Genomic DNA, 13,132 nt, shown 5'->3' with positions numbered 1-13,132 from the left:
AAAATGGAAACCTGTGAAAGTTGTCTTGCTGGAAAAGCCACCAAGAAACCTTTTGGGAAAGCCCAAAGGGTAACTTATCCTTTACAACTTATTCACTCTGACATCTGCGGACCAATGAATGTAACAGCAAGGCATGGGGCTTTGTATTTCATTACCTTCACAGATGACTATACACGTTATGGGACTGTGTACTTGATGTCTCACAAATCAGATGCCTTGGACTATTTTAAAAAGTACAAGAACCTTGTTGAGAATAAACTTGATAGGACAATAAAGGCCTTAAGAACTGACCGCGGACGTGAGTATCTTTCTGATGAGTTTAAGGAACTCTGTGAAAATAAGGGTATAGCTAGACAGCTAACTATTCCTTATACCCCTCAGCAGAATGGTGTCTCTGAGAGAAGGAATAGAACCCTGCTGGAAATGGTTAGATCTATGATGGCTCAGGCTAACTTGCCCATCTCATTTTGGGGTGATTCATTGTTAACGGCTGCGCACATACTTAACCTAGTTCCTTCAAAATTTGTTGACAAAACACCCTATGAACTATGGACTGGTAGACAACCCGTTTTAAACTACCTTAGACCATGGAGGTGTGCAGCCTTTGTCATTTCTCAAAATCGAGAATTTGGGAAGTTGAGTGCTCCTGGAAAGAAGTGTGTCTTTATAAGATACAGTGAGACTTCTAAGGGGTATGTCTTCCTAGGGGAGGATACTCAAGGGCATGTCACAGAAATAGAAGCACATAATGTCAGATTCATAGAGGATCAATACCCAATGAAGGGTGAGGTTGATAAGGATATACAACTTTACGAAGTTGACAACCTTATAACTGCTGATGAACAAGGCGAAGATGAAACTTTCATCAACCCTGATTCCAGTGACAATGGCATTGGTCAACTGATTGATCAATCCCAACCTCATAAGAGTGTTAGAGGCCATATCCCCAAACGTTGGTTTGAGATTGAAGGGGAGATAAATATGACCAATGCACTTACAGAAATATCTGATGAACCTAAAACGTTAAAGGAGGCTATTTCTGGGTCCAATATAAGTAAGTGGATGGAAGCTATGAAGGAAGAATTGGAGTCGATGAAGAAAAACAAAGTATGGGACTTAGTTGATCTACATCCAAACAGGAGATCTATTGGGAATAGGTGGGTTCTCAAGATCAAGAAAAATGCGGAAGGGAACATAGACAAATTCAAAGCCAGGCTTGTTGCAAAAGGTTACACCCAAAAAGAAGGAATAGACTATGAGGACACCTTCTCACCAGTAGTGAGATTTGCCTCCATACGTCTCCTCTTGTCAATGGTTGCCCACTTAGATTTAGAGCTTTACCAGATAGATGTCAAAACTGCTTTTCTCAATGGAGAATTGTAAGAGGAAATCTATATGGATCAACCCACTGGTTTTTCAATCAAGGGTCAGGAACACAAAGTGTGTAAATTGAACAGATCCATATATGGTTTAAAACAGGCCTCTAGATAGTGGAATCTGAGATTCCATGAAGCTATGCTTCAAGACAAATTCAAAATGGTAAATGAGGACCATTGCGTATATGTCAAGACATCTAAAAATGGTTTTGTGATTCTATCTCTATATGTGGATGACATTTTGTTAGCAGGTAACAATAAGGCATTGATAAATTCCACTAAGGAGTGGTTGTCATTAAACTTCGAAATGAAGGACATGGGTGAAGCTAGTTATGTCTTAGGAGTTAAAATAACTCAGGATCGGCCCAAACGCTTGTTATCTTTGTCTCAGGAAACATATATCAAGAAGATTTTGGAAAGATTCAACATGTGATCGACAAAGCAAGTAGATCTCCCCAAGAAGTCTAGGAGAGTCTTTGAGTTCTAAAATGTCTCCCAAGAATCCCATCAAACTCAAGGCTATGAAAAATGTACCATATTCAAGCGCAGTCGGAAGCCTTATGTATGCAATGTTGTGTACAAGGCCAGACATCTGCTATGCAGTTGGGTTAGTATCAAGGTTCCAAACAAATCCTGGGGTCGCACACTGGAAGGCTATCAAGAAGATAATGAGGTATCTTAAAGACACCGTGGACTACTCACTTGTCCACCAAGGGAAAGATCTTAAGATGATTGGGTACTCCGATGCCGATTGGGCTGGAGACCTTGATGAGAGGAAGTCAACTTCAGGATATACCTACATAATGAATGGAGGTGCTATATCCTGGAGCATCAAGAAGCAAACTTCCGTAGCACTTTCAACTATGGAAGCTGAGTATATTGCATCTTTGCTCCGCCACAATGAGGCCGTGGTGGCTCGACGCGTTTCATCAAACACTTGTCAGTGTTCTCAAGAGCTGCTGAACCAGTTCACATCTGGACTGACAACATGGCTGCTCTTGCATATGCTAAAGATCCAAAGTACCATGGAAGAACCAAGGATATAGAGTTAAAGTACCACTACGTACGACAAATGATACTAAAAAAGAAAGTGGTTCTACAACATATATCCACTGATCAGATGGTTGCGGATCCACTGACCAAACTTATTCCAAAGGAACTCTTCCTTGCACATGTAAAAATGCTTGGGTTAAAGAGGATGTGATTATGCTAAGAACACTTTGATGGTTTAATGAATAAACGTGCATTCTTTCCAGATCGATTGCATTCTCATTATACTGTTTATCATCTCATATGTATGTTAGTAGGGTTGACTGGTTCACTCACATGAACAGTCACTTCCATTTTAAACAGTGGGAGTTTAGCTTGACAAGTCACTAAACCTTATGGGAAGGGTGGACCTAGTGCCAAGTCATTCCCCTTTTTATAATTGGATAAGAAGAAACAGGCTTCATAGGGAAGATTCTGTCTAAACCTACAAACGGTTGTTGCCAAGTGGGAGCAAAGTATCCTTGGAATTGTCATTAGGGATGACAACACTTGCATGGTATGAGTGGACATACAAATATCTATTGTTAAGTAAACAAATTAGATACTCTTGCCATGACATGTTTTCACACAACATGTGTATAGTTGACCACCTGAGAGCAAGAAAATAAATATCCCTAAAAAATTCATGCTATGTGAGCTCTATTGATATGTTTTTTGTTTAAGACATATCTAATGGTACCCTCCTTGAACTTTTGACCTTGTCAAGAAAATAATAGGACTACTCGTAACTTTGGTTTGCTCCCCACAAGCTCTTACTAAAAGGCTGACTAGATGCATACTGGGAAGTTGGTAGAACTCTGATGACAATGACTTGCGTGCAAAGGGTAAAAGAACTGAAGGTTTATCACACAATCACTGGGATTCTACCTGGCCAGGACAATTGAAGATAATTGTGAATCATGTGATACGTTTTTGATTTTATGGTGTGGACTTATAGGGATGAGTGCTATTTGTCGAAGTGATGAAACAAATAGATCTTGGGGTATACACACACTTTCTGGATATTAGGTTTCCGATTCGTCTTCTTTAAGATCACTTTCATGGTAGATCAATGTGTCGTGTTTTTCATTGCGACTTGCTACTTCATAGATATCATGATACGTGTGCTAGGGTCACATGAACCATTTGCCGTGTAAGACACACAAATGGCTGAACATTCTACTTAAATGCTTCTCTTAGAAACCTTCTTCGCCGTTGTGGGCGAGTGGGAGATGTTGGAAATAAGGTTGGATAAACGCCTACCAGGATAAGGATACACCACCAAGATAAGGATAACCACTAGGTATTAGGATGAGTGTAGGACTCTATCTTATCTGGTATTAGGATGAGTGTAGGACTCTATCCTATCTGATATTAGATGAGTATAGGACTTTATCCTATCTGATATTAGAAGAGTATAGGACTCTATCCTATCCAATATTGAGGAGGTGGGAGAGCTCTATAAATAGACCCCCCACCCCTCACATATTAATCATCCCAAAAAAAAAAAAAAAAACAAAAGAAAAGCTCTCTCTCCTTTAATGGTGGCCTCCAACATTTTCTAAAGAAGAAGTTAGTAATTTGTGGACATTCCATAGGTGGTAACCTCCCTAGCCATCGTCGGTTCTTGGTTCGTGAACAAAGGTTGCTTCCCGTTCGTGGTTGGAACTTGACTTCAGCTAAGTTGAGAAGAAGAAGATCTTGAGTGTGCCAAGAACATCATCTTCTCCTGTAGATCAAAGCTTGGAACTTCAAATTGAAAGCTATGACCAAGGTACGATCTTCTATTTCCGCTGCGCTATTTTATGCATGTGATATAGTGTAATTGTACATATCGTAGGAATCATGTATGAGATATCGGTAAAAACCCTACAAAACCAACCATGGAAAATTTACTCTCCTCCTCCTCTTCATCATCGTCATCATCACCAGTAAAAAATCTATCATTGTCCTTTGTTCACCATTTCAGCCTATCCAACAACTCGAGCCATTCCTTCTTACCAATACCTCCAACTACCAACTGGTGTGGTTGGACCAGAAGCTTTTGATTTCAACTGAAATGGACAAGGTCCATAAACTAGTGTGTCCATTGGTCGAATTCTTAAGTGGGAAGTCGGGGTCTGGCATTGGAGGGAGTTTGCAACGACTGTGCCGATGTACACAAGAAAAAGGGCTTTCTGCGATGGCAACCATGATCCTAACCGTGAAAGGCGATGTGGTAGACGTTTAGGATTAAAATTCAACAAGAAAACTTATGACCTATATATTGCAGACGCCTACCTAGGGCTTATGAGGGTTGGACAGAATAGAGGACAGATGTGGTAGACATTTAGGATTAAAATTCAACATGAAAACTTGTGACCTATATATTGCAGGCGCCTACCTAGGGCTTATGAGGGTTGGACAGAATAAAGGACAGGCTACGTTACTTGCTTCTACAGCTGGGGGTGTGTCATTCCACTTTACGAATAATATAGACATTCACCCAGAGACGGGAGTGGTGTACTTCATGCAGGCAATGACACCATATTCACAAGAAAGGACCACTTGCACGTCACCTTAACTGGTGACAACACGGGAAGACTCATGGAATATGATCCTGTGAGTGGAGAAGTGATAGTGATGAAGAGTGGTCTGAAGTTTGTGAACAGGGTTGCTCTAAGCGAGACCGATGACTTTCTTCTAGTAGCTGAAAGCAGTGCTGCACAAATTATAAGGTTTTGGCTTGAAGGGACAAAATCAAACACAACCGAAATCATTGCTGAACTTCCAGGAGCACCCGATAATATAAAGAGGACTGCTAATGGTGAATTTTGGGTCGCAATAAACAATGGGAGGTCAATTCCCTCTTACAATGCTGGTGAAATCATTGGCGTTCGACTTGACAAAGAAGGAAGAATCCTTGAGGGCCTCCACGGCAATGGGATTTTGGAGTCGGTTACCGAACTCGAACAACACAATGATCTGTTCTTAGTAGTCTCTAATATTGCGCCGTCTGTTGGCGTTTTTAGAATTTAATTTTATAAAAGTATTTTCTATGTAATTAGCTAAAAGCCTTAGATTTAATATCAAAGTAGCTTATTCGCAATTTTACATCATAATTCACAAGTTTATTATTATGATTATGGTATATGCTTGGTACAATGTTTTTTTATATATATATAAGGCATCCCGCCTTGGAGTACAGACATGAACTTGAAAAACACAATGTATGTTCTTGGTAGGCTCTAATATTGCGCCATCTATTAGCATTGTTAGAGTTTAATTTTATGCAAGTAGGTTGTCTCAAATTCAATTTTTTTTTTGATAGGCATCTCAAATTCAATATCGATGGGGACTAGTAATAAATTACGGTTGCAAATTAATTAGGGGGTGTATTTGAGTTTGCATCCAAAGAAATTTCGAGTTTGGCTACCCAATCTAACCACTTTAATACAAAATTTAAGTTTGAGTTTGGGTGGAAGATTGGGTTGATTAAACTTGATGATTTTAAACTCAATGCAAAGTGTTTTTTTGGATGAAGTCAACCCAAATATTACAAACATGATGACTTCATATCAAACTCAATAAATACAAACTTGACGAGTTCGAGTTTGGGTGGAAAATTGGGTTGATTAAACTTGAGTTCGAGTTTGCCCAAGCTTGATGAAGTCATTTCGAGTTTGTGTTCGAGTTTGGATTGATTAAGTGGAAGTTGATTTTTAAAATGAACTCGTGACAAACAAATCGAATTTTTTAAGTCCAAACGACCCAGCCATGTCGTCCTGGAGACTGCCCAAACGACCCCGCAATGTCGTCCTGGAGACTGCCCAAACAACCCCGCCATATCGTCTAGCTAAAAACCCAAGAGTTTTCTCTCAAACGACATGGTGAGACCGTTTCAATGTACACTGAAACAACATGGCAAAACCATTTGAGTGTATACTCAAACGACATGGCGAGACCGTTTTAGTGTACACTTAAACGATATGGCAAAACCGTTTGAGTGTATACTAAAATGACATGGAGAGACCGTTTGAGTGTACACTCAAACGACCCGGGGGTTTCAACATGGCGAGACCGGTTGAATTGGTTGTTGGGCCTAGGCTTTCATGGCAAACTTGTAATTTTTTTTGGGGTTGCCCAATGCAATTTGATAAGTGCCCAATTAAACTACCATAACAAAAACTTGTTTTGCAAGTTAAAAAACAGTTTTTTCTTCTCACTTTCTCATCCAACTCCAAAGGCATATGGATTGCCCATTAGTGAAAAATGTCGAGATATGCTAAAATATTTCGAGAAGTATCACAAAATTTACTAGTTTGGTAAAATAGCTTTTGAGAAAAAATCTCAACCAAACAGGTTTATTTAAAAATTGTTTTTAGAAAAAATACATTTTGAGAAAAACTGATTTTTTGAAAAAATGATATCCAAACACCTATTAAAGCTTCACAATGTTATGTAAAAGGCCCCCAAAAATTGTTTGCGCACCTAAATGTGACATTACCGGAATAGAACAAGAACGAAAAGGTCAAAGTATGAGATATAGGGAGTGGATAACTTACCTGATCCGAGTTGGTTAAATAATTCAATTGTTGTTTGTTGGTTTCTCCACTTGTGATAAATGTGGCTAGTTGAAAGCTTTAGTGGGAGAGAAAGATGGGGTATGATTTTGCACGGCCCATGGGAGAGAGTTTCGAACTCTCTATTTTTTAGTAATCATACACAGGCCTATTAATTTCACCTACTTAACCGACCTATCAGAGATAAGTGTCCGTGTGTATTGCAAATAGTGAGTCGGGTCTAAAAAGTAGGTTCGTGCAGCACTACTCCTCTGTTGTTTAGAACTCCAGTAGTCAGTAGGAAGTGGAAACCCTTCAATTGTGTGGCCAAGAATTGTGCGCACCAAGATTAGACGCAATCTAATGGTCCTCCTCGCTCGGATATCCTGGGATGGCCGGGCTCTTCGAGAAATTGGGAGGATAAGGATCAAAAACAGGACACAATGTGCTTCTTTATCAAAAAAAAAAATAGGACACTATGCCTTTGTTTAGTTCACGAAAAATAATAGAAAATAAAATATTTTCCCGTTTGGAATTTGAAATGTGTCACGTGTTTGGTAACATGCGAAAAACTAGAAAACATAGAAAATGGTTTCTCTAAAACTAAAAAAGGAAAGAAAACAACTCACTTAAAATAAAAAAGGAAGTTGTTTTCTATTTTCAAACATGACAACAACTCACGGCTAGCAAACTGGAAAAAAAATTGATCAAGCTCGATGATAAGAGCCCAAAACTATAGTTTTAACCCCTTTAACAATATCGCTTTTGACAAATTATGTGATTAATAAGTAAGAGTTAGTACTGTTATCGTGTTATTGTGTATTCCAGGCATTGGAGTCGAATATGTGCAGAAATGCGTCTCTTTTGCGAGATAATGGAGCAAGGGTTGGTTACTAAGAAGTTCTATGATAAAAGGCCAAGATTCAAGGAGAAAAAGCCTTTTTAAAGCCCGGTCAAAGCTGAAAAGTCAAAGTCAACGCGGGTAGAAACAACACACAAAAGTCAGCAGAACTTCCGAAAGCCGTATCTTTGGACTCAGACCTCAGAACTGAGCCTACCTTATTTCAAAATGATGGGCTTGGAAAGAGCTTTCCAATGGTCCCAGTCTTGACCCAATCAGAGGAGCATAAGTGGATGAAAATGATGAAATCAAATCCAACTAAAAAGCCTGTTGTGGACTGAACTACTAAGGTTTTGGGCTCGATTTTTCCGACCCAAAACAGGCTCCTTAGCCCATGCACGATTTTGTGGATTTGGTCTCCTCCATTTAACAAACAAAGACTTAGCTCTTAAGCACTTCTAGATCTAGTTTAGAAAATAGTTTTTTTTAGTAAATTTTTACTTGGAGATTGAAATAATTTTAGTTTAGACTTCATTTTAATTAGTGATTACTTGTTTTTAATTCAGTTTTTTGAATAATTATATTATTATTCATTTGATCAATAAAGTTAGTTGGTTATTCATAAATCTAGTTTTAGTTCATTAAATCACTAAGATCTCAATTCAGTTATTTAGTTATTAATCATTACTTAGTTTTGAATTCAGTTTTGAATCCCTGATTAGATCTATATATTAAATTTATAATCTTTTTATCATGGCTTTTTATTATTTATATATTAATGATAGTATAATGATTCGAGGCTAAAACCTCCATTAGAGGGATTTGAAGAAGTCTTGATGAAAACTTGATTGTTGTTAACGTAGAATAGTTTGTAATATTCTATTTCATTCTAGATATTCTGTTTCATTCTAGAAAGTAATTAGTTCACCATGAGAATGGGTTTAATTGCTTCACATACTAGTTGTTAGTTGCTATAGATTACCATGAACAATTAGGGATTAGAAACACCCAATTGTTATGTGAAAGCTTTACAATTCGGATTGCGACATTTCTTCGTTAGTTTATTAAGTCAAATCAAGGTGAAATTAAATTCTCCTAATTCATTATCATATTGTCAATTTAGTATTTCTGTAGTTGAATTATCGTATCTGGATTAGTTAAATTACCATAGTAGTATAATTTCCATTGTTACTCTCATTGACTTTGATAAAACTGATAATCTTAATTAACGTGAATTCTAAAGAACTAGGAATGGAACGAATTCTCTACTCCACTTATTGCAATAGCATCGAGAGTAGAGAACTTTGATATAAGTTAGAGAAGAAATTAGTTTTAGTTTTACTTACGTTTGAGTTTCGTTGCTTATTCGTAGGTAAAACTATCATTTTATATTTTATCAAATGGTGTCGCTGCCATCTTAGTTCTGTTTAGAATTGTTTACATTAGTATTGTTAGTCTTTCCAAAGTCCCATTAAACCCACCCACCCTTGTTTGGTTCTAACAGTGATTGTCTGGTTCAGAAACTAAAAAAAAAAAAACCAGGAAAAGCCTGAGCGCGCCCCGCGCCCATCAAGGCTAAGTTTGAGTGCGCTTGCGCTGAAACACCTGGAACTCGAGTTGGACCTGAGCACGACCCGCGCCCTATCAAGGTAAATTTCGAGCGTTGAAGTGCCTGGAGCTCGAGTTACATAAGGAGCGCGACCTGCGCCCTATCTAGGCTATTTTTGAGCGCGACCCGCGCCCTCTTCTGGAGCAGCCCGATTTTTACAGGTCAGTTCAAACTTCCATTTCTTGAAGTTATTCAGTATTTCTAACTTATTAAATACACTGAGCTCGCGTATACAAGACGTTATTCATAAGCGAAGCAAGGAGGCATTCAGGTATTTCTTTCTTCCACTCCTCGCATCCCCTGTTAAAGGATTTAAACTAGCATATCAGGGTTGTTTTGATTGTTGTCATATTTTTTTCAATATTGGACATAGTGATAAGTACGTAAATGTTACATATTTACGCCCAATTTTATATTAGTTAGTCCGTTTATTTTATTTGTTTGATTAAATTAGTGCATTTTCGGTGATTTTGCAGGAAATCGAAATAATATATGAAAGTGTGGTAAAAACATAAATTTTTCACTGAATACATGTGTTGTAGCAGTAGAAGGGTGGGTGTATCTTTACTGTTAGTATATGTGGAATTGTGGATGACTTTTGAAGCCTATTTGGATTTTGTGGCCCAGAAGATATGACCTGATGGGCGTGATTGCTTAGACTTTTGGATGGGCCACCTTTAGTTGGGCCTTAGTAATAGTGAATTGAAGTAGAGCCTAAACTTTAGTTTTGATCCATGAACCTTTATGAGCCCATTTCCGTAGAGCAGCCCATATACACTCAAAAGCCCATACCCACTAACTAATGGCCACACCATTTCCCATCCACCTTGATGTACCGTAGCAGCCCTTAGTTCCTGCTTCATTTCCAATTCGCGAACAGACCCAAAACTCCTCTAATTCCGGTGACTAAATCGAAGCTTCTAGAACCAAACAAGCCATACTCCACCTACTACCTTGAAGCGAGGGCGCCCGCACTCACTACCTTCCATCTTATACAAATAGAAACCCATCTCGTAAAGACAGTAATTAAAACCCCCGGCACTCCTCTTTCTGGTTCGATCGCCCAATCACCAAAATGCTTGCTAAGATCAGTCCAATTGCAGTCAAATAATAGTCGAATCCCTTATAATTCTAATTCGTTATGGTACGAAAACAGGACCCGATTCTTATGAAGAGCCGTGAGCAAATTAATCTTGGGGTTTCCAATTTGATTGCTAGTCACCACCGAACTCTGAACTTTCTAATTAGAATCAAACTCTTGGTGACCGTCCAGTATAAAAACAGAAGGGGGAGAACAAGAAGGGAGCCTCTCCACAAACACAGAAGAACAGAGAGTTGAAGAGCGAGAATTGGAGCGAAAAGAAGGAAGGCCAAGCCGAACCTACTATCGACATGAGTTTTTCTTTACCTTACTTTAATTTTAGTTCTATTATTATCATGTGTAACTAAACTCTGTCTAGGACTTTGATGAAACTTTAGATTACTGTTTATGTATTGGGATTGACTTTGATGATTTCCAGTTGGTTTAATATCATTATATTCTTCTAAGTTCGTAATTTGATAGCAAGAATTTATCTTTCATATAGTATGTCACGCATGCGATATAGTTCGATATTCATCGTTATTGATTAAGCCTGTTTTAACTATTTGTATCAAGTTTAGATATTACTCGTGCCGTAAAAAGACGAGTAATCTGTTAAGTTTGATCATTAGTGCTAAACTTTTAGAAGATACATGTTTAGTTAAGAGTTGTCACGATCATACCTTCGAGAAAGCAAGGGTTACCTTTCCCTCATACTACTCGTATTAAATCTAGAATATTAAAATTACTCCTAGAAATATAAACAGAAGTCTAAGGTGGATTCAACAGTCTTAGAATTCTCTCCATTTGATAAAACCCAATTATTTAGTTTATAGTTTTTGTAGTTTAAATATTTTAGTTATTAGTAATTCAACTTCTATAAAAAGAATATTGTCCGAATTAGTTAAGTATAATTTAATACTCGTTTGTCCTAAGTAGCAATCCCTGTGGGATCGACCCGTTTGCCGCAACTATTTTCAACGATAGCTGTGCGCTGTGGTTTAATTATAGGGTTAGATTAGTCTATTTAATTAGACTGTTTAATTTTCTATCACTTAGCCTTGCATGAGATTAAGGTCAGGTAGAGAAAAAACGACTAACGTAATCTATCGTGAACGTCAACACACACACCTATCTAGTATACCACACACCACACCTGAAATAATGGCTGAAGAAAGAGAGTCTCCTCTCTTTGACTTTTACAAAGCCTTGAACGATAGTCCAAAATCTTGCATTGTTCTTGCAGACCCAGTGGGGGATTTCCAAATCCCCCCAAATATATTTAATTTGTTAGCCGTTTTTCATAGGTTAGACCATGAAAAACCTTATCAGCATATGCATAAGATTGAACAAGTCCTTACCACATTCCATCACCCTATGGTAGGTGCGAAACAAATTAAACTTAGGGTGTTTCCTTTCACCCTAGCCGACAAGGCGGCGTCTTCGATAACTGCCTAAACGCCTAATTCTGTGGACTCATGGGCCAAACATGTTCAATTGTTTATGGAGCATTTTTACCCACCATTAAAAACAGATGAAATGCTTTCCAAGATTCATTTTTTCCGACAGAATCCTCATGAATCCTTTTCAGAGGCTTGGAATCGTTTCACTGACCTTATTATAGAGTGTCCACATCATAACCTTGTGAAAAACACGTTAGTTCGTGCCTTTTTCAAGGGACTTTTACACCACCATAAAGAGGTCCTTGATATAATGAATGGGGGTAGTTTCCTCAGTAAAGGAGCACAGAGACTTATAAATTTTTAGAAGATCAAACAAAGCGTAATAATAATTGGGGGGGGGGGGGTAGTGCGATATTTCCCGCTCTGCTAGTTCTTCTTCAACAGTTAAGGCTATCAGTATGTTTAAGGTTAAATCCGATCTTGAGCTTAAAAATCTAATTGAATCCCTCACTAAAAAGGTAGAAGCTATTTCTGTTCAACAAAAGCCTACCCCTGTCATGAATGTCAACTATATTCCATGTAATTTCTGTTTGAGTCCTGCACATCCCGACTCCTATTGTCCTCTAGTTTATGAACAACAATCCACACAGCCGGACAATGTTTGTTCCAAATAGTGAACCTAATGCACCTTGGCGACAAAACCCCAACTACGGTTGGCGAAATAATCAATAAGTTACACCTCCAACGTATAATAATCAAAATGTTAGGCCGGCAAACAATTACAATCAAGCTCCACAGAGACAAGGAAAAGGACAAGGTAATTATAATAATTATAACCATAATAATTATAATGCAAATAGAGGTATCGTTCCAGTTAATCATAACTATCACAACCCACTTGTTAATAATCAACGTGACATAGTTCCTGTCACCCAACCTGTAACAAACACTGCTCCACAACCGGATCGTTTCGACGCCTTTATGCAAACCCAACAACAGATTTTACAGTCCATCCAACTTTCCTTACAACAGTTAGCCCAAGAGAAAGTACAACCAAAATGTGTGTTTCCAGGTCAAGCGATACCTAATCCATAGACAACAAACACAGCCTTTGAGGTAAACGGTAATACTAATAATAAAAATAGACACGTAGGTGAGCTAAATGCCATCACCACTCTCCATTCTGGCAGAGTGGTTGATAACGCCGTAACTATGCCTGTAGTCACCCCATTAGTAGTCCCTACACCTGCTA

At 38.3% G+C, this 13,132-nt stretch overlaps 1 protein-coding gene across 1 annotated transcript; it reads left to right on the top strand.

The window, feature by feature from the left end:
- Window positions 1-2,179: 2,179 nt before the first annotated feature.
- Window positions 2,180-5,423, top strand: LOC147515724 (protein STRICTOSIDINE SYNTHASE-LIKE 10-like). The gene is made up of 2 exons (XM_086593029.1): window positions 2,180-2,396; window positions 4,921-5,423. The coding sequence occupies exons 1-2, from the start codon at window positions 2,180-2,182 to the stop codon at window positions 5,421-5,423; spliced, it is 720 nt and encodes a 239-aa protein (XP_086449155.1).
- The last annotated feature ends 7,709 nt before the right edge of the window (window positions 5,424-13,132 follow it).

Source organism: Coptis chinensis, chromosome 2 (genome assembly GCF_015680905.1).
Source record: "Coptis chinensis isolate HL-2020 chromosome 2, ASM1568090v1, whole genome shotgun sequence".
Taxonomy (NCBI): Eukaryota; Viridiplantae; Streptophyta; class Magnoliopsida; order Ranunculales; family Ranunculaceae; genus Coptis; species Coptis chinensis.
Note: the sequence above shows the minus strand (reverse complement) of the source record. Positions and strands in the feature narration are given on the sequence as shown.